At 36.0% G+C, this 20,762-nt stretch overlaps 1 protein-coding gene across 2 annotated transcripts in view; it reads left to right on the top strand.

Moving 5' to 3' along the window:
• The window catches only part of PDE10A (phosphodiesterase 10A), a 197,656-nt gene that overhangs the window by 129,806 nt on the left and 47,088 nt on the right, over nt 1–20,762 (top strand). For both annotated transcript variants that reach the window (XM_054195390.1, XM_054195389.1), the window contains exons 4-7: nt 281–401; nt 2,351–2,400; nt 16,312–16,452; nt 18,835–18,990. In XM_054195390.1, coding sequence (XP_054051365.1) covers nt 281–401; nt 2,351–2,400; nt 16,312–16,452; nt 18,835–18,990 — 468 coding nt within the window. The remainder of the gene's footprint in view (nt 1–280; nt 402–2,350; nt 2,401–16,311; nt 16,453–18,834; nt 18,991–20,762) is intronic.

The following is a 20,762-nucleotide window of genomic DNA, read 5'->3' on the forward strand; positions in this document are numbered from 1 at the left end:
TTCTTCTTGAGACGTTGTCATGTTGGCCAAGTTTAGGTGATTACTAACTGCTCAGTGGTGTACTCAGTACCCTTTGAACTAATATCTAAAGGAGCATAGAGTGGAGTGCTGTGCCTCTTGCTTGGCAGTGACCCAGTTCTTCAGGCAGCTGGATTAGAACAGTCACAACTGACTCAGTATTGAAATCTCAACGTATTATTTTTAACAAATTTATATGTTTAAAACGTGCAAAGTACATCTGAGTTATTCTAAAATGTTCTTCTCGTCTTTGCTTCTGTAGTACCAGGATACGAATATGCAAGGTGTAGTGTACGAATTGAACAGCTACATAGAACAGCGCCTGGATACAGGAGGAGATAACCAACTACTTCTGTATGAACTGAGCAGCATCATTAAAATAGGTAAGAAAGAGAATCGTGTGTCTCTGAGCTGTTACTTAGCATCAGTGCACAGCACATTTCTTACATGGTTTCATTGATAAAGACAGGTATTGAGGGATAACAGTGTTTCCTTTGGGTGTTGTTTCAGTATGAACTTACTTCACCTTCTGTCCCTCAGTGAATCCTGGACTGCACTTAAGTGAATTTAATCTTTGGAGAGATTTGTGTATCCAATTGCAAAAATAGACTCCCCTGTTAAATGAACCAAGGAATAGACTATTCTGGTTATGATGGTGTTGCAATGTCAATAGTGAAAGTAAAAATAAATAAATAAATCTATCGGTAATATCACTGCATACTTGAACTCCTTTTGAAACAAAGCTGAGAAGTTACTGAAAGAGGGCATATCTTTTGCGGATCTCAAGTTACAGACAGTTGTTTAACCATTTTTTTTCTATCTGATGTAAGTAACTTTTGTGGTAAGAAAATACTATACATGATCAGAAGTTAAAAAATAATTATTTTTTTTCAAAAAATAATATAAGCGTAATTCAGATTCTTTTTAGCCAGAGTGGAGGTACTCAGACTTCAATAGGAAGTATCAGTAGCTTTGTCCAGTATAGCTTTCAGTCAACTCTTCAAAAAGGTTTTACCCTCTCTGCTACTTTGTTATTTTGTAATGGTGAGTAATGTTTCTGGTTTATATACATGATGTTTTAAAAGGACCACTTCTGTTTACTGATTTTGCTTAAGTGGTTATTTGAATATTGATGTCAAGCTCGCAGCAAATAAGACTGGAATTTTTTAATACACAGCAAGCGAGAAGCTAGAGGAGACAGGGACTGCTTATCTTTTACAATTTTTTTTTTCTTTTTTAAAGCAGATGAGATTTTTCTTTTTATATGTATTTCCTTTATAGTGCTCATTTGCCTTTTAACTCAATATGCTTACATACTACAGCTGAAGGATTTAAAATCTGAATGCAAATTAGCATGCTCTGAACTCTCACTGGTTTTACACAGTTGGCAATAAGCAAGTAACTACACAGTGGGATTTTTTTCTTTTTGTCAAAGAAATGCAGAAAGACAATTGATTTGATCACACATGAGTATAGTCACTCTCCTGAAATGTACTGAATGGATTCTTGTCTTCATTCATAAAACCTGGGTATCAGATATGTACATTTACTGATTAAAATGTTTATTAACTGTTGAACAGACATACGTACACTCGAAGTATCAAAGTCTATTGTGTAAAACGGGGTAAAAAACATTGACTGCAATATCCGCTTCTGATGTTGAGAGTTTTCATTTTAGCAATAAGTTATAACGGTTGGTTTCCTTAAACTCCCAAAAATTTAAGGTCACTGGACTTTACCCTGTTTCATACAACAATCTGAATCTGGCAGAAATCTGACAAGTATAAACTTTCTGGTGTGTGTCAGTATTTTGAATATGGGGCAGGTGCAGAAAATAGAAACAGTTTGTTTTGAAACACATTTTTATGGCAATATTTGCAACATTTTATTTTCCCATAATTTTCTATCTTAAGGCAAGGACAAATATAGCTTATAATCTACTAATGGTATTTATTTTATTCGTGGAAATGATAATATTATCTGGCTGATTACATTGTAAATACGTGTTCTTATGTTACTTCTCTACTGTCATGTGAATTAATTTGAATTTACAGGCATTAGACCTTGGAATAGGAATAAGATGTATAAAGAGGTTGTTTGTAATTATCTTTTAGAATGTAGTAAATGACAATGGGGAAAACAAGAATTATCTTGTACCTCTAACTTTGTATAGTCTGAGAAGTTTCAAGGGATGCAGCAATAGACCTTCACCTTTAGAATTTTAGATGTTTGTCCTAAGTGGAATTGAATCTGTGGTTTCACCTCAGAGATCTTGTGTAAGTTCGATTTCCCCCTGTAAGTACAATTATTTCTTTTATTATTGCTTTGGCAGCTACAAAAGCTGATGGATTTGCACTATATTTCCTGGGAGAATGCAATAATGTAAGTATACTGGATTAAGATGCTGCTTTTCTGTACAGTTACAAGTGCATTTTCCAATTTGACAATGGTATTTTGATTTTATTTTGCACGTCATTTAGCAGGAAATGTTACCTGAGTGCTGAATATTAGCTTTATGTTATCTGTATTTCTGTAAAATAGAAGTTTATTGAACATAGAGTGGTAATGAAAAAGTGCTTCCTGCATTTAGATCCTTGGCCTTCAATTCTTTTAAAGATTTGGCAGTAGTGCTGTTGTTTCTCTGATTGTAACAACTTAACTTGTGATTTTGCCCCATTATTAATTGTCTTTAACAAACAGAATTTAACTTGGATTTACTCTCTGATGTTTTTAAAAAATATTATTGGGTCTTCTGTTAACTGCCAACTGCAACTTGATAGAGAGATAATGTAAATTTTAGATGTAGTTAGCATAAAATATATTGTACATTTAAAATGTATAATTGAAATTAGTTTCTGATGTAATAATTTGAATAAGAGTGAGTCCAGTGTTTGCTGGTTTGTTATTTGGCCTTTAGAATGCATTACATTTTTTTTCTATCCAGATTAATTTTGTGCAGTTACCATTATGTAGGATTTTGTAGTTACTTCAAACAGCTGCCAAGAAGGAAATGCAGTTTATACTTCAGTCAGTTCCATCAACTTAAAAATCATAATTTGTCAGAATTTTTATGTCTTTCATTGGTTCAAGAAACAAATTAAACTTTTCTTACTGAAAAATGACTACAGAGGAAAATATTTTTCTCATTGTTTTTGTTTCCTTACTGTACACAGCCAGTTTTTTTTGTAGGGTTTTTTTTTTTTGTATAGTCCATTAGCCAATTTCCTCTGCTTTTTGTGAAATAATTGAATTCAGAATAATAGGAAAAAATGACATTTTTGAAATAATGGAAACAGGATTGAAGATGTACAAACCTGCAGGTGATTTGAGCCTTGCCTGAGTATATTTTTTACTTATTCAAAAAGATAGTGTCTAATTTGAAGAATGGGGAAGAAGGCTCATACAGAAATTTCTGAAATGGGTTTTTCATTTTTCATCTAATAATTATTTCATATAATAAAGATAACCCATTTTATTATTCTGAAATTGGATCTTCTCTGAATGAGTTCTGTAAGTAAGTAAATAGCATATATTTTTAATAACCCTTTCACTAAGGGGTGTAATTTAAGTAACGTGTTGTTCATCCTTTATGAATGCAATCTTTGGTTCTCATTAGTAGGTGATAGCATCCACTGTTGTGAGTGGGGGGTGATGCAGACAGTCACTGAAGAGCTTCCTCCTGCTGCCAAAGGCAGAGCTCTCAGGAAGTGCAGCCATCCGTTCTGAATGCTCAGCGATGGCCAGCTTCAGTGGCCGTCACTGCATGCCAGCTGAGCATGTTCGTCTCTCAATGCTTTGTCAAAGGTTACAGTAAAATTAACTTTACAGCTTGAGACCCAGAGAATTCTTACTATGGTGAGGTTTTTCCTATTAGTGTGGGCTTCTTCCTAGTTTTCTGATGCTTTGAGGGCCTTGACACTCTATGACCTTCTGCTTTTTCTTTTTCTTTTTTTTAATTTTTTTTACTAGCCAATTAGGTGGTGGAATCTATTTGCTTCCCAGTATAACTCTTTCCTGAAAGAAGTTCCAACCACTAAAAACACATATTGACTTTATTAACCACTGCTATGTAGCTGCATCTCCCAAAATGGAATGTTCTTCATGTAGCTATTAAAGGGACTGATCCCAAATCCTTTGAAGTTAGTGTGAGATTTTCCATTCACGTTAGTGGGCTTTGGGCCAGACTCATGTTGGGAGTCTTGTAACTAAATGGTAATGCATTAGCCTGCTTTTTGTAAGAAATTGCAATTGAAAATTAATTTGGATATCTTTGTCTCTTGAATATTTAATTTAAAGGATGTGTCCAAGTGAGATTAGCCATTGTCCAGCAAATACTGGCAATGTATTCTTATTTATCTTTATTAAATATCTTTTTCAAATGGGAACAAAAAGACTTTGCATAGCATAAATGGTGGAAAGGAGCTAATTCTTCAAGCTGAAGTTTCAAAAATGATACAAAACCCTAGCATTAGCCTGGACAGAGTAGTTGCTGAACACCTATGGACACATGTTGAAGAATGGCTTCTAGTTTTTGGTGGCTTAATTTTTGGTGCATGGTTTGTGACTTAAATTTTGCAAATTCAACAAAACCTTTTTTTTTTTTTTCTATTTTATCATTTGGCTTTTTGTTTGTTAGCTTGAGAAATATACATAAATCTGCTTGTATTTATCCAGTCAGCAGCCTCGTGTTTCAGATCTAGACCTGGTTATTTCCACCATGCTTTCAAAGAAATTATTTGTGCCTGAGTACAGCTTTTCTGGAGTGTGTGTATATGTCTTTTTGAGAATTAGGTACTGGGAGGGGATTGGGGAAGATGGAGGAATCCTGTTAATAAGTGGATAAGTTCTTTCTCCCAAACGGTTTTGTAACATTTAGTGATGTGTGTTCTGACTCAATTCTGTAAGGGAACTTAGGATCAAAACTGAGGCAAAAGCATTAACTCCACTTCATTTCATCTCCCCCTGTAAATACGTATAGGTGGACTTCTGTCTGTTTAAAAACATCCAAATCTGAGAATCTTTACACATGTTAATCTCAGCTAACGAACATTTTTGCAATATGAGATTTCCATAACTACCTTTAGCCTAGATTAAATAGGGAGTTTCTAATTAGGATAGAAGATAACTTCCTTTTAGAGAAATTCTAGATATTTACAAAATGAAAACCAGCAAATGATTACTGCATACTGTGTGCTCTTATTTTTTAATATTCAGAGAATTGCCATATCATTGCAATCTTTTTTTCCCATGGGTTCCTAAGAATTTATTGTAAATCTTTCTTTGATGCAAATTTTAATATGGACAGTGCTTCCCTTACATGAAAATGATATTAGAACTGAAATCAAATTTGTTTAATGTGAAGAAAAGCTCTAGATTAGCTGGTCTTTTCCTTTTTGCAAAACATAGATGATACCCTGGCCTTTAAAGGAGGACCCTGTTTTAGAAAAAAATCCTTTGGAGTTTAACAGTACAAATGTGAGTTTAAAATACCTGTCCATATATAAAGGTTCTTTATGGCCTTATTTTGTTTCTCTCTATTGAAGTTTACAAAACTATATCTTGATTTGTATTAGAGTTGGATAACAGCATAAGGACAAGGTAATTTCTGGCTGACAGGTCAGGTCAAATGCCTTCAGGATCTTTACTTGAGTGAATTTGCTTGAAATGAAAGATGACACACCATTTGCATGTTACAGTGCATTTCTTTATGCAAGTGTTACTCAGAATTGGTGCCAGAATGAGTGTGACCAGTTCAGTTATTTTAGCAACCTTCTGGTTGTTCAAATTGCTTGGGAGTGCTGGCGCTTCTCACGCTCCTTGCTAAGGGTGTTCTGATAGTATCATTCTGCTTTTCAAACAATTGCCCCCAAGCAGGTAAGTACCACACACATGCCCAGCTCCTTCCATCCCCATAAAGTTGCCCTGAGTATCACTCTGGATTTGCATATGCTATACATATGGTAGAATGCATTGCAAAATACTCAAGTACTGGAAATATAGCTTCCTCATCAGGGTCAAGTGGTCTGAACAGACCTGTGCCCATACTGCCTCTGGTTCTTGAACTTTCTTCATATCTAAGAAATGATCTTTGTCCGTGGGTAGTGCGGTTATGCAAATAAAATTATTTCTTCTTAAGGTACATCACGGCCATTTTGCTAATGCTATATATTGGAGACCAGAAACACTTGAAAATCAGACAAGGATGTTTCGCAGCCCTCCAGCAAAGGACTTGACTTTATTTCAGTTTTATGTTTTGGTTCTTAGGGGAATGAATATATAGTTCATAATTTTCATGTTATGACCATAACTGAATATCATCTTCAAACATGACTTAAAGAATTTACTGAAATTCTCATATTGGATTGGGGGTGTGTGTGTGTAAGTCAATGTGCCTAAGTACCGTGCTAGGTGGGCATGGATTTAAGCCCATAAACTGACGTCTTTACAAGGCAATATTTCTAAAATATTTATCACAGCTATAGAGTTTCTAATGTATTATTATATTATCTGATTCTTCAGATACTTCTTGTTTATAGTCCTTATTTGTGTGAGTAATTCACCTCATGATTACATTGTGATACCTACATAAAAAATGTATGACTTCAAATTTAATAGGCATACACTTAAAGTAGCTTTTACTAGGTCTTGTGAGTGTTACTTCCTGAAACTGCAAATTGTGTTGACAAACAGATCATCCTTGCTTCAGATAGAAGTTTCCAATAGCTTTATTGTAAGAAATAATTATGTGAGGCCACAAATATGTGCACATACTCTGTGCTTCAGGGTCTGTCTTATTAAGCTAGTCTAGAATTTCTGGTCGTGCAGGAATTGTTGCAGCTTGATATGCACTGCCACCTAGTGAATTTGTGGGGTGGGTGATTTGAATTATTAAGAACCAGGATAAAAACATTTACTGCTTGATAACTGTTTCAGGGTTTTGAGCCAGGCTAAGATACCTTATTTTGAGTGCGTAGACATCTCTGAAATTTGAGTCTTTTAAACATATTTCCAGGTGAAACCCTTCTAGCTGCAAGTCAATTCAGAAAATTTCGGTCTCTGTCCTTTAATCAATTCGAACATCATGTACTCTTTTTATATATAAAGTGGAAGAAATCTGTTGCTTGCTTATTTGCCAGTAAATAGTGATACTCATCAGAGAGAGAAAGCTGTTGATGAGTTATAGTGTGGTGGTTTAACTTTGAGCCAATAGATTATCAAACTGAAAGAAATTAGGTAACTGTCAGGGTATATTTTAGTGAAATTTTGGTCCTGTTTCATTTAATATTCATGTAAATGGACTTGTGGAATATGGTCATGATGAATATACTATATGTAGAATGCAGAACTGGTTAGAAAACTGTACAGAGATGAGTTGTTTGTGGTTCACTATCAGAATGGGAGAGTATTTTGCATAAATCCTCAAGGATTTATCCTATATCTAGTTTTGCTGAGTATATTCGTTAATGCATGGGTGAAGGAAGAATATAGGCTTATTAAATTTGCATGTTACATGAAATTGGGAAGGTGTGCAGATGTGTTTGCAGGGATGGATTAGAATTCAAAGTGATCTTGGAAAAATGGTCTGAAGAAACTGGAGTGAGGACAAGTGCTGGGCTCTTCATAGATTGCCCCTCTCTTTGTAGGACAGTTGGTGACTTTGAGAAAGGTTCTGGGGTTTGCAGGGAGTTTCAAGGTATACATGAGTCAGCAATATCATTGCTGTAGGAAAAAAGACACTCTTGTGTGTACTAGAAGCAGAAATCTAGCCTTTGGGTAATTTTCCCATTCCTCTGTCCATTGGTAAGGTCTCAGATGGAATGACATGTCTAGTTTAAGCACAGCACTTTTAAGAAAAAATTGAAGGAGCTGAAGTGAGTCCAGGAGAGAGCAGGGAGAATGGTCAGGAAACAAAAAAAACTGGTATTGCTTAGTCTAAACAAAGGAAGTTGAGGGGTGAAGAAATGCCTGGATAAGATAGAGAGGAAGGGAATCGTCTCTTCTCCATACCTACGGTGTGTAGGGCAAGAAGTAGTGGGCTTGAAATGGCATTAGGAAAGCTGTGGCTGTAATGAAGCACTACAGTGTGTTGCTTGTGAAAGCTCAGGATCCTCATCCCTGGAGGTGTTTGAGAACTGTCTGGACAAACATCTTTCAGAAAAATGCTTAGCTGACCATGCCTTAAAATGGACGGGATGGAAGAGAGGTGTGTCAACTTAGTTTTCTGTGTCAATGAACTGATGTAACTCTTGTGGTGTTTTTCAGTTTTGTAAATCAACTGGGAAGTTTCCAGGAGTGAAGTGCAGTTAGAAATTGAAACCATTCAGAAGGAGGAAAACATTAAAAAAAAACCTGCAAACCCAACACACAACTACTACTTGTTTTACAGCATATAAGTGCATCGTCCTCATTTCACAAGTATCCAACACTTGTACATACTATGTAGTTTAAAAATGCAGATCTCCTGTAAAGTACACTGTCAGTTATCAAGAAGGAACTAAGAAGTTTTTCTAAACAGTGGAGGTAGTTGCTGGTTTGGTTTTGGTTTTTTTCCACTTCTTTTATCCCTGTGTGCTTCATGTAGTAGGATTGCTGCGCTTGTGTTTAAACCCAGGACATAATTGCTCATAGCTCTTTAAGATTTTAGTGTGGTTCTATAGGGCTACTCTTTCAATTTAGCCAGTTTACAAATTCAAGGTTTTTGCCTGTGGATACTTTCCAAGTTAGTTGTGTGCGTTTGGTTTTCTTGGTCGTCATTGCTTGTTGTGATGAGTTCTATTCCTGCAAAAAAACCTGGCCTTAGGGCACAGCCTTTATACCTATCTGCAAATAATTTTATCATTAGGCTGTGTGGTCTTACATAGAGTTGTTACCTCCTTTACCAAGAGTAAAAATCTATTACTGTTACTGAACAGAAAAGGATGTGAGCAGCAAAAACCATTAAGCTCACTTAATATCAACTTGCTTAATTCCCATTTCTCTTTAATGTTGTTTGTTTGGGGTTTTTTTCCCAAGCATCAAGTCGTAGAGCAATGCTTTAGTATTAAGGCTTCCATTTAATGTCAGTTCAATATTAACTGGTTTTCCATTAAGCAGTTCTAGGGCCAGTTTTATCAGCAAAATTCACTGTGGAAGAAATTAGATCAGGATCCAGTCACCCTTACCACCATAACAGTTTGTTAATGGAATATTTGTCATGTGTGTACTTTAACCCTCATTCTAATCACTAAACCAGATTCTTACCCAGACCTCTTTTCTGCAAAGAAATTTTAGAAAAATCGGTTTATGATTGGTATTTGCTTAGTTACAAGGAGTATTATAAAAAAAGAAGAAACAACTGAGCAGTTAGTGAAATGCTGAGCATTACATGTTTGCAGTTCAAATCCAGCCCTGGCAAACTTTATATAGTTAGCTGAATGGTTTCTACCCTTTGTGGGTTGGGATTTGGTGTTGTGCCAGATTCCCATGGGCTACCCACCAACAGTCGCTAGAAAAATAGCATCAACTACACCTGTAGTTGATCTCTTCATCAGAAGAACCAAAGACTGAAACCACCTGAAAACTGTAGGTACTTATCGCTGTAAGAATATCTGTCAGGAGGTGCTGATGGTATTGTGTTATGAGGCTTGAGCTGCTACTCCTCATTTTTTCTTTTGTTGGGATTTTAATCTGCTTCCTCTGTCAAACATTAGATTTTCACTAGAAAAACCAACTGTGGGGCCAAATTATGGCAGCATGACAAGATGAACATCAGTAATTCTTCATGTGCATGCTCTTAGCTGAACAGTAATGAGGGTTTTTTCAGCCACAGTAAAAGAGGGTCAAGATAAATTACTCCATAATTTCAACTGACTGTGTGCATGGCACCAAGAAAAGAGCACCGAAAGCTGTACTGTTATGGCTTATTGGTTATCTACTAATTTTGTTATGTATCTGAAAGCCGAGTTTGCTGTGTTTAGCAGTGAATTGAAAACGCTGCCATGTTGATACCCCTCAAGAACTGATTACAGGATTACAGTGTACATCATTCTGCATTCCTGTAGACTGGAAGACTGTTAATATACTAGGATTTTAAAAATACATTAGAGATTACAATGTGTTGCCTATACCTAAAGTGCCTGTGAAATATAAAAGGGTGAATTTTGTTGCGTTTGTCTGTGTTCACCAGTGGCTGAACCTTCGTTGTGGTTGTCATTTGTTTTGGACTTTGTTTTGTTTCAGTTTGGGTTTTTTAAGCACCCTTGCTCTCTGTGGCCACAGTCATGCCATTAGTGGATTCCAAGCCACACTGTAACATCAGTCAAAATGAATAGGATTTCTTTTTTTTTGGTTGGAGACTGTATCAAAGTGAATTTAGAGATTAAACTGGGAGGGAAGGTATCATTTTGAAGATTTTGGGCCCAGCTGGAACAATCTGTCGTGTCGCAGAAGGCAGGAAAGCAAGCACCTCGTGTGCTCTGAGGTTCCAACAAGGTATAGGAGGTTTCTGGTGTTAGACTTTAGTGTTCCCCTACCGAACTACATTTAAAGAAAGAAGCCCATTGCCATATGGAACTTGTTGGAAAAAGATTGGTAATAGGGTAGTTGAGTTTGATGTAGGTAAGGAGATTCTATCTGTGTCTGGAAGGAGGGGAAACAGATCAAAATAGGGAATTGCAGGATCCCGTGAGCAGCCAGGTGCCAGAATTCACAAACCTGGAAACTTCCAGAGGATTCACTCTCCAAGCCGATGTTTGCTCTTTTGTTAGAGTGACTCTCCCATCTTGGTTGCCTTCTCCCTCATCGTTAGTAGAGATATCTAATGCTCTGTGTACAGTAGGTATCTTTTATTAAACTTTTGCCAGGAGAGAGAAAGTGACATTACAATGTCATAAAGAGCTGTTCTTGTTTATCTGTTTCTGATACTGACAATTGTCACTGCAAGTGGTTATAGCAGCAAAAGATCCTGTGAACAGCGTACAGCCATCCTGCTGTCTCCTCTGCCTTTTCCATTTGCTGCATTGTGAGTTATCAGTATAGTATTTGGGAAATTATGGGACTTTATATTCTTATATTTCCTTTTTTATTGACTATATATTGTTCAAGTTGTCATTGAAAATCCACCAGTTCCTTATTTTGATTATTAATCACCGTTCAGTGTCTTTACCAGAAATGTAAACTGTTCGTCTGTTTTTGAAGTAAAATATTCAAAACCACTAAACGAATGCAAGTAATTTAAAAGGACCCAATCTATCCGTTTCTTCATTTACTTGTGAAGCTGTATACAATATATCTGATGTCTGCATGGGAACATTTCTAATTACCCTTTGAGCTAGTGAAAGATGATTTGAATTTGCATTTGCAAATTAAAAGAATGCTAGCGTGATTCATGGTTAGAAGAGATTAGTTGAGTCCCAAATTTTATTATTATTACTGTACATTTTATTTTATAAGTATTTTCATAAACAAAAGGAAGAACAGGAAACGTGAGCTGGATAGGTGAAAAAAACCTGGTGGTTTTGGACACTGGTAATTAAAGAGATTCTGTTAAAGCAGTGTCTTGGGGTGCCTCAGAGATTATTTCAGTAACGTGCTGTAGGAGAGCAGAGCACAGCTTATTTGTTCTGACTGCATTTCATTTGTGTGACCTTGCCGTTGATGAATTCTCGGATTCAAAAGCTTTGTTAACAAAACTCCAACAAACCTTGAGAAATTTGCACATCCTTAATTGGCAATAAAAGTTTAAACTCATTCAGATTTAAATTGATTATATATGGAATGTATCAGCAGTCATAAAACTTCATTAGGTGTATGTATAAAGTCAACGTGGAATGGGTAGAGGCTTATGGACTAATTGCAGCTTATATATGGTTATGAGAAATTTTGCCTTTCTTTTTAATAATGCTGCGTGGTCAGGATAAGATTATCAATTGTTCCGTGGTGTTGGAGATCAAGGATTGTTGTTTGAGGTCTAGGTGGACTGTCCTAGGTCCACTAGGTCAAGGACACTGTCCTTGTGCAGTCGTACTTCTCTACTTGTACAGAGTCAGGAGGAAGAGTGGCAAGTTTAGAACTTGCTGGGTAGTTTGAAGAGTTTTTTGATCTCTGAGCCCGTAGCAGTGGGCAGAATGGAATTGCTTCTGCAAAACTCTTCTTATCGCTGAAAGTAAAATAACGTCCATGATCTTTTTCCCATATAGGGGTGCCTATTCACAGCAGTACTTCAGGGTGGTAGGAACAGAGGGGTTTACCAGCGAAACTGGTAGTTACACAAGGACACAGGAAAGACTGTGCTGGCAAAAGCAACTTTTGCTAGCAACACTTCATGGTGTCAACACAGTTTTTTGGCCATTGAAGATCCAGTGAAGGCCTTTTCTGGAGAAAAATACATGTGTGGAAGAAGTGAGTTCTTTGTTTTCTGGTGAAAGTGGCCATTTGGTTTTGTGTTGTTTTTTGGGGGTTTTTTTGGTTTTTTTTTTTTTCCTTGTATTTTGTTTTGAGAAGCTGTTTCTGAGAAGAGAAGGATTTCTGTGTTGTTTTATATTTAGCTATGGGCATGACTCAGGAGACCAGTGTGGAAAAGCACATTTTATACACGTAATTTAAATAACATAGTTACTTTGCTAAGCGTCATACATTGCTATCTTGGCATAAAGAAGCAAATACGTCTTAAGAAAAAGTAAGAAGAATGGTGTGAATAATAGTGTTAATCTTTGGAGAGATCAACTTTGGTCTCCAGTGTCCTGTTAATTTAATTTGACTCATTCCACTACTTACACGACATAATTCAGAATTTTGAACATTGTGTTTCATCTCCTACATTTTGCAGTACTCTGCAATATGAACCACCTTTTCAGTATTGAACACATTATAGTGTTACTGTCCCTGCTAAAAAAGTAGTTTTTAAATAGTAAATCTTTTTCCTATAAGCATATAGTGTAGCAGGTCAAACGTTTGTGAAAATATGTATGTCTGTGTTTCTATACCCTTTATATCCTAAACCTTTTACTGGCTGCTTTGATTTTTTTAAAAAAATATTTTATATCAGAACACTGATTTAAATAAATCGTGGACTGTGATTTCTTCAGTTTTATTAGAATAATGTACTTTTTTTCAGATTGTGGGGTGCTTTTTTTGGATCAGTTATGTAAAATGTTCTTTTTCATTCTGTTTAAGCACATGTGAAAAAATGAAATTGAAGCTTATGAAGGCAAGTAACTGTGAAACTAAGTTTTCATTTAAGAATTATGTGTATCTATTTTATTAGATTATAGGAAAGTAAGAATAAATGGAGCTTTTCATTCTGGTAAATTGAGCGGGCTTGTTCTGTCAGATTCAATGTATTAATTTAATGGTTTTTGTTGTTTGCGTTTTGTGTGTGTGTGTGTTGCTGCTTTTTTTTTTCCTGGCACATTTTTGTAATTCATATGGAAAATAAGCATTCTGACTTTTCCAGTGTCTTTCAGTGCTAAAGGCCACTCTTTAAAGAAGCCTTGAGTGTAAATGGGTTTGAAGAATAAGGTTGATGTTTGGGATCAGAATAAACAGAAAATTTCAAGATTTAATGCAAGATATCAAAGTGGAGTAAATATGGTGCATGTTCAGTAGAGCTACTCCGTGGAAGAAGTATCTTTCCTTCCAACTGCATGAGACATATGAAATAAATATGCTGAAATGACTAGTCAGAGCTCTATTTTCTCTTTGAAGAGAGTCTAATTCTCATCTGTATCACAATATTAGCAAAAGAGTAACTGGACGGAAAATTCCCTTCTCGTCTTGCTGAACTTTTTGAGATTGCCTGCCTTTCTGCTTAAGAGCAAGGCAAATACGCAGTTACTGGTTTTATCAGAATCCTGAGTGTTTTTCTTTTGAACTCACTAAATGCCCTAGCCATTGCACAACTCTTCTTCTTGGATAGACTTCACTCTTGTTTTGGCTATGAATTCCGTACCTTTATTTGACCATTTGTTTTCCCCTCAGTATGAAGTCCAGCTTTCTCTTTCCAAAATGCTGTTAATTCATACAGCTAAGGTACCTTCATTGCTGCAGGAGTACCTACACATAGTGCATTATATCACATCTCCTTAGTTTCTGAACATTTCAGTGTGTTCTTTCTGGAATTGCTTAGTATGTTTTATGGTGTGCCTCACACATTTGCAGGATAAAGAAACGATAGTTATGAGAGAATACATCCCATATCATCCGTTCATTTTCTGCAGCTGACAGTAGATGCTGAATTTTCATGTGCAAATTGTACCTCTAATCTGTGCTAGAAAACAGCCCCTGTTTAGTAATTTATGTGATTGCTCAGGGCCCAAATTGGTAACTATTGATCTCTGAAATCTGTGTCTGTCCTTTCGTACCTGAGTTTTCTTTGTCTTGTTCTAGCTCTAAGACATAGTGCAAGGCATTCTGTAGAGTATGTGGTGAGCTGTGAAGTTCATACTCGAATGGTAATTGGAGCCTCAGCTAAAATAACTGTATGAATACAAATTTTTTATCATAGTTTCTATAAAATGAGGATAGCATCACCACCCAACTTACAGGGCAGTTGTAATAAGGCATAATTAGAGATTGTGAAGTACTCAGGTGCTAGAGTGATACTGCCCTCACAGGTCTAGCAGAGTGAAATAAGGGAGATTCCATTGATTTCATAGTGACTGGATTTAGCTTAATTTCTTTAATGAATCATGCCCATAGATATTTTTTTTTCTAAATTTTCTGTAGTGTTTTTTTTCCGCAAGGAATAAGTATGCATATAATGGCATACTATTTAAATAATAACAACTCCAATGCGAAGCTCCCTGCTAAATGCTAAGCCTAAGCTGAAATCTTACTTGAACAAACTAGAAGTTCTTTCTTCAGTCTTTCAAGACAATGCTGCATTCTGAGCTACCACAGTCTGGAGTACCTGTGCACCTGCTTTTGTCTACTAATACAGAAACCTTTGTGAATGATAAATGTAGGAGACAGATTAGATGTAATTAATATTAATTATCATAACTGTTGATGCTTTAAAATTATGGGTGATTGACCCTTGTAACAGCCCTAATGAAAGCAAAGTCTGATAGTAAAATTAATCAATACAAAGGAGCGAATGGCGCAATATGTGGCCATTTTTACCAGAAATTTTAGTAATACGTTGTGTGGTGGCACTACCATCTATCTGTGGTATTAGAAATGTAAATTAAAAAAAAAATAAAATATATATGCCTAGCAAGGTTCTTTGCCTAAAATGTTTCATCTTAGTTCATATGCTTTAAGTTCACAATTTAAAATCATATAGTTATTTAGCAGTAGAGTTACTTACTACAGGAACTCTCACTATATACTACTGGTCTTACAAATTTATCAGTGAAATTAATTGGATCACTGATAATAGTAAATAAGAAAACACAATTTGCCAGTAGAAGATGAGTATCTGAGGTAGTGCTTTAATTGTGTTAATATTTAGAGTGCATGAGGTGGGAATGGCTCAAGAGTTTAGACATTAAGCTGAAGTCTTGGAAATACAGATTTGATCCCTGCTGTTCTAACACTTGGTGTAACCTCTGCCATGTCATTTTTTCCTCATGTGTCTAAATTCCATGCGTGTTTAAAGAGTAATAGCTCTGCTACGCTGAATAGGGTGTGGCAGTATAAATGCTTCAAAATTTTGAGAGTCTCTGGTTCCATAGTGTTAGGAGACACATAAATTGATGGATGGAATGAGATGAAGGTAGGAAAATGGAACAGAAGGTGAAACTTTTTGCTTGTGAAATGAACTGTTCCTGCTGATTGCACTGAAGACAGGTGGGTTTTTTTGTGGTTTTGTGACTTTAAAATCTGTTGGCACTAACAGACTGCTGCTTTTCAGGTTGTCTGAGGGGAAAAAGTAAAGGAAAATTTTAGAGAGACTGTGATAAGAACATTGCTTTCCAGCACTCTACTGTTCCAATAAAGTTTCTTTTTCACCCCAAAATGAATGAAATTTTAGATTTGAAGAGTGTTTGGCATACAGAAAGGTTTGCAGGTTCGACCTCTTTATATGCGTATTTAATTTTCTTTTTGGAAAGTAATATTTGCAATCCCATTCATTCTGGTGGTGTTAACTTATTTAATACTTTTGTTACAGAACAATTATCAGATATTTCATGATGTGAATGTTGTCATACCTGACTTTTCAACAAATGAGACAGTTTTAGTTAGGCAGCAAGATTTATTAATTAAAATTAATTTATTCAATCCTTTGCACTACATAGGTAGCACAGGAACTGTGTAAAAGTAACCACGCTTTCTAATTGCATTCTTTCTTTTTCTTTTTTTCCTTCTAACTAGAGTCTGTGTGTATTTACACCACCAGGAGCTAAAGAAGGACAACCACGGCTCATTCCCGCAGGGCCCATTGCACATGGCACTACAGTATCTGCTTATGTAGCCAGATCCAGAAAAACGTTGCTAGTAGAAGATATTCTGGGGGTAAAAAGCTTTTTCTTTTTTTAATTAGATGATTACAGCATGTTCTTAGAATGAATATTTTGATGCTGAAATGTTTATTGAGCTGAATGTATAATGATGGAATTTACATCTGTCTTGATACCAAGGAAATGTGTTAGCAAGTTTGGATTAGCTTAATGGAATAATTTCAGGATACCTCATTTATTTTTAAGTGTAAATTTAGAGGATTTTTGTCTTTTAACCTTTTGTTGTTGTTTTTGTTGTCAGATAAAGAAGTAATAGCACTATAGTCACTTGGAGAGGAAAAAAACCCTATCAATCAAAACTCCTGTCTTCCTGGTCTTGAAATACTTAGTGTGCTAATCCCAAACAAGATGACTTCCATATAGTCCCTCAAAGTTTGATTTAATTATAATACATGGCTCATACTGACAAGAACGTTAGTCAGAATTCCGCTCGTTAGACAGGATTTTGATCTCTGCTTACGCTAATGTAAAGCTAGAATACTTACAACATCAGTAGACCTACATCAAAGGCACACTAATGTAACTGATATCAAAATATAGGCCTTTGTCCATAAAAAGATTCAGAAAATCCTAAGGTGGTATTCTGATAATTCTTGGCACTCTGCATGTCTGTCCTTTTTAATTTTTTGAAAAACTTAATCCTCTAGTCATGCCTATGCAATTGTATCAAACTGGTCTTTCACCTGTACTTTATGAGAACACTTTATGAGCAGCTGGTTATGAGAACACCAAGGAAGTTTAAATTCTCTTTTCAGTGCTTTCTGTTCTTCTGAGCTTTGTCCAAAATAACAGTCTTTGGATGCTGTGGCCAAAATTGGACATTGCTATTATAAAAAAAGTATGACCTTTATTGGGCAAACCCGAGCTATAAACAAAATCCTAAATGCCTAATGTGAGTAGACTTAACTAGAACCACAAAATAAAAAGGCAGAAGCCGCTTTCACTGTAGCAACAATCAATACTTTCTATACAACCAGGACTAGAAAGATTTTATATGTTGTTAGGTTTTTTGAGTTACATATAGGGCTTAAATTATTACTGTTAATTTCCGATTAATATTATGATATCCTTTCATATGGGGTGTGTATGTTTTGATTTTACATTTATAATAAAACCAGAGGGAGATAGTGGGGAGGAGTTTTGAACTTTTTTGTTCGTTTACAGTATCAGTGTATTATTGACTGAACAGGGAGATTCATTTTGGTGACATGGTTTGCCTTCTGGCGGTTTTCGGAGGATCTCAACAGTGACAGGAAGCACTTGCAGATAGACTGCCAGCCCTTTTTTTTGGAGGACAGAAATAAAAAATGAAAGCGAGAGGCTCGTGTTGCAAAGTGCTTCCCACTCTCTTTTTGTCTGTTATTTGTTCCTAGCCCTCCAGATTGATTGTCGTTATAGTAATTAAAGTAGAGATTACTTGCTGTTTCTTTTGAGAAAGGAGAGATTTTGATGAGCCTTGAGGGTGTGTCTGTCTTGCCTAACCACAGCCTGCAGGGAACATCTGGCAGGAATCAAGTACTAAATGACTGAAGGATTGATGTGCAGCAGAGTGGGTCTCTCACACTTCATGTAGGCTAGTTACTGCCTTACTAACCGTAACATCCAGGTGGCTTCTCAGGTCTTTGTGAGTTTTCATACATGGAGAATTGAAGCTATAAAGCCTTGGATGTTCCCTGTGTAGATTAGAAGTTAAGAATTTGGGTCTTTTATAGCAGCTGTTAGATTATTTTAATATTTGTTCCTGGAACTTTTGCACCGGTTTATTCAGTATGCATAAGCAAGGCAATGAGAAAGATTTTGACTCTCATGCATAATTTTTTTGAGAACACATTTTCCTCCTCAGGAGTCGGTTGAGGATTATAACTTTGTATAAACTAAACCTCAGGTTTCAGTTTTTGTTCTCTTGCAAGCACTGCTGTCTGCTTGTTAACACTGAAATATGAATGGTCCACATCATAATTACAAATGCTTTGGGGTTTTTTTGGGAGGGAAATAGTGTGGTGAGGTACTGTTGTTTGTTTGGATTTTTACTTAATCTGATCTGACATTAGCAACGAAGTGATGGTTTTTCTACCTGTGAGATTAGAGAAAATGCATTATAAAAACAAACCCAAAGCTGGGTCTAATACAACAACTAATTCTGACTTTACATCAATAAGGTTATCTGTATATGTAAATTAATGCTGAGATGTTTTTATTGCATTTTTTAGTAGATGTCTTAGCACTGTGTGTAAATTATGCTGAGATATGAGTTTTAGTGAATTTTATCATTTTCCTGCAGATTTAATCAGCCAGAAGAGGGAGGAAAATGTCAGTATATCTTTCACGTTAATGTTACGATATTTACGTTTTATCAGATTATGTTTACATTTTCTAGGATGAGAGATTTCCCAAAGGTACTGGACTGGAATCAGGGACTCGTATCCAATCTGTTCTGTGTTTGCCAATTGTCACTGCAATTGGTGATCTGATTGGTATCCTGGAGCTTTACCGTCACTTAGGCAAAGAAGCTTTCCATCTTAGTCACCAAGAGGTGAGTTCATGCCCAACCTTTCCCCACTACCTCACAATGGTCAGCACTTCAGCCCCCACAGACTTTCTTCTATCACTCTTCTCATGTTTTTTCTGCCTTTTTTGTACTTGACTTTTGTTCTCATCGAATGTTACCAATTGGAAAAAAAAATAGGTAGTGATTTGTATTTTCAGTCACAGAAGGTAAAATTTACATATACAAGTACAGGGAAACCTCAAGAATTTTACCTTGTGTTCTTTTGTGGAAAACAGGTTCAACATTTCTTTATCAATACAGAGTTGTTAGAGAAGCTAATGCAGAGCAGGTGAATGAAATATGAGTGTAAATCATGTGTCAAAAAATGAAATCACTTTGTATAAAAAGGACACTGCTGAGTTATCTTGAATCTCAATTTTAACTTTCCAGTAACACTTTACTTTACAGTATGGAAATATTTATTTTTTTTTAGTTGACTTTTTAGGTGTGGCTTCTCAGTGAATTAGCCCCATTTTAAAACATGATGCCAGATGTTGAGTCCTTATGTTTCCTTAGGTTTCTTTCCTAGGTTGACAACAATGTGCTGGTTTTAGGTCATCCTTTTCTTTAGTGTTTAGGGGCTGACATCTTTTGTCTCTCTAGCCTGTCCCATCTCTCTGAATCATCAAGATTTACTCACTGTCCTTTGTCTCCTGAGCTAGATGTTCTTAGAAACTGTGTGTATGTGTGCTGGTACCTGGATGATCTGCTAATCTAGGTACCATTCATGAAGATCTCTTCTGCCTTTTTTTTTTTTCGTTCTGATGCTTCCCCATCCAGATATTCCCATTCATAACCATCTTCCCATTTCCATAACTGTTCTCTACACTGCATGGTTTACTGTATTTATGTAAGGCCTGTTTAGTTATGTTGTCCATATGTGTCCATTTGTCAATCCAAAGTTATGAGTTGCTAGCCAAGTAGAAACAAATTTGAACATAGAGCAGTTGTCTCAAAGGCTAGCACTGTATTAAAGGTGTTAGAAGTGCATCTTAGCTCTCATGTCTGGGTGAGGATCCTTGTTATATCCCATCTACGTATTAAGATGGCTCTCACATTAAGATGAATGTACCATTCATTTCTCTCTGTACCCTTCCCCAAGGAAAGGAACATGAACACAGAGGTTAGGACAAAATGGGGTGACTTCTAGACAGGTGTGTTGTCTTATTAGTGGTACCAGATGCACCATTGAGCAGTTTAGCTGTACTGAACAGGAATTAATCTTATGAAAAGAACAGAAACTAGCCCTCCCAAGGGAGGAAAAAACATCAATATTTGTCAATCGTATATTCTGTTTATCAGTAACCTAAGTAGCCTAGCGTACATGCGATGCTTATACGTGTGTATTAGTTGGGCAGTTAATGCTGCTTCAGCCTCAGCGTCACATCTGGTATTTTTTCCACCAGTAAGTAGAGGTCATGGTAGAGGACTGGATTAGTATGGTGGTGACAGTGTCCCTGCTCACAGAACAAAGAACAGGCATTCATACAAAACCGGGTTTCATTAATTCTGCTGCTTACACACGATGTATTTATTTTTTACAATTATCCTATTTCATTAATGAATCTGCAATTCAGATAGGTCTCAGACACACATTGTTCTGTGCAAATAGGAATCTTTTATGGTATATGAAATACCTTCTGTAACTTAAGTTCATGAATGTTCTACTTGGAAAAGACTGGCTGCTAAATAAGAGTATTTTGTTAGTAAATTAAAAATATTTTAAGGTCACTTTCTGAGTCTTCTAAAGCATTCTT

This window comes from Rissa tridactyla, chromosome 3 (assembly GCF_028500815.1).
Source record: "Rissa tridactyla isolate bRisTri1 chromosome 3, bRisTri1.patW.cur.20221130, whole genome shotgun sequence".
NCBI lineage: Eukaryota > Metazoa > Chordata > Aves > Charadriiformes > Laridae > Rissa > Rissa tridactyla.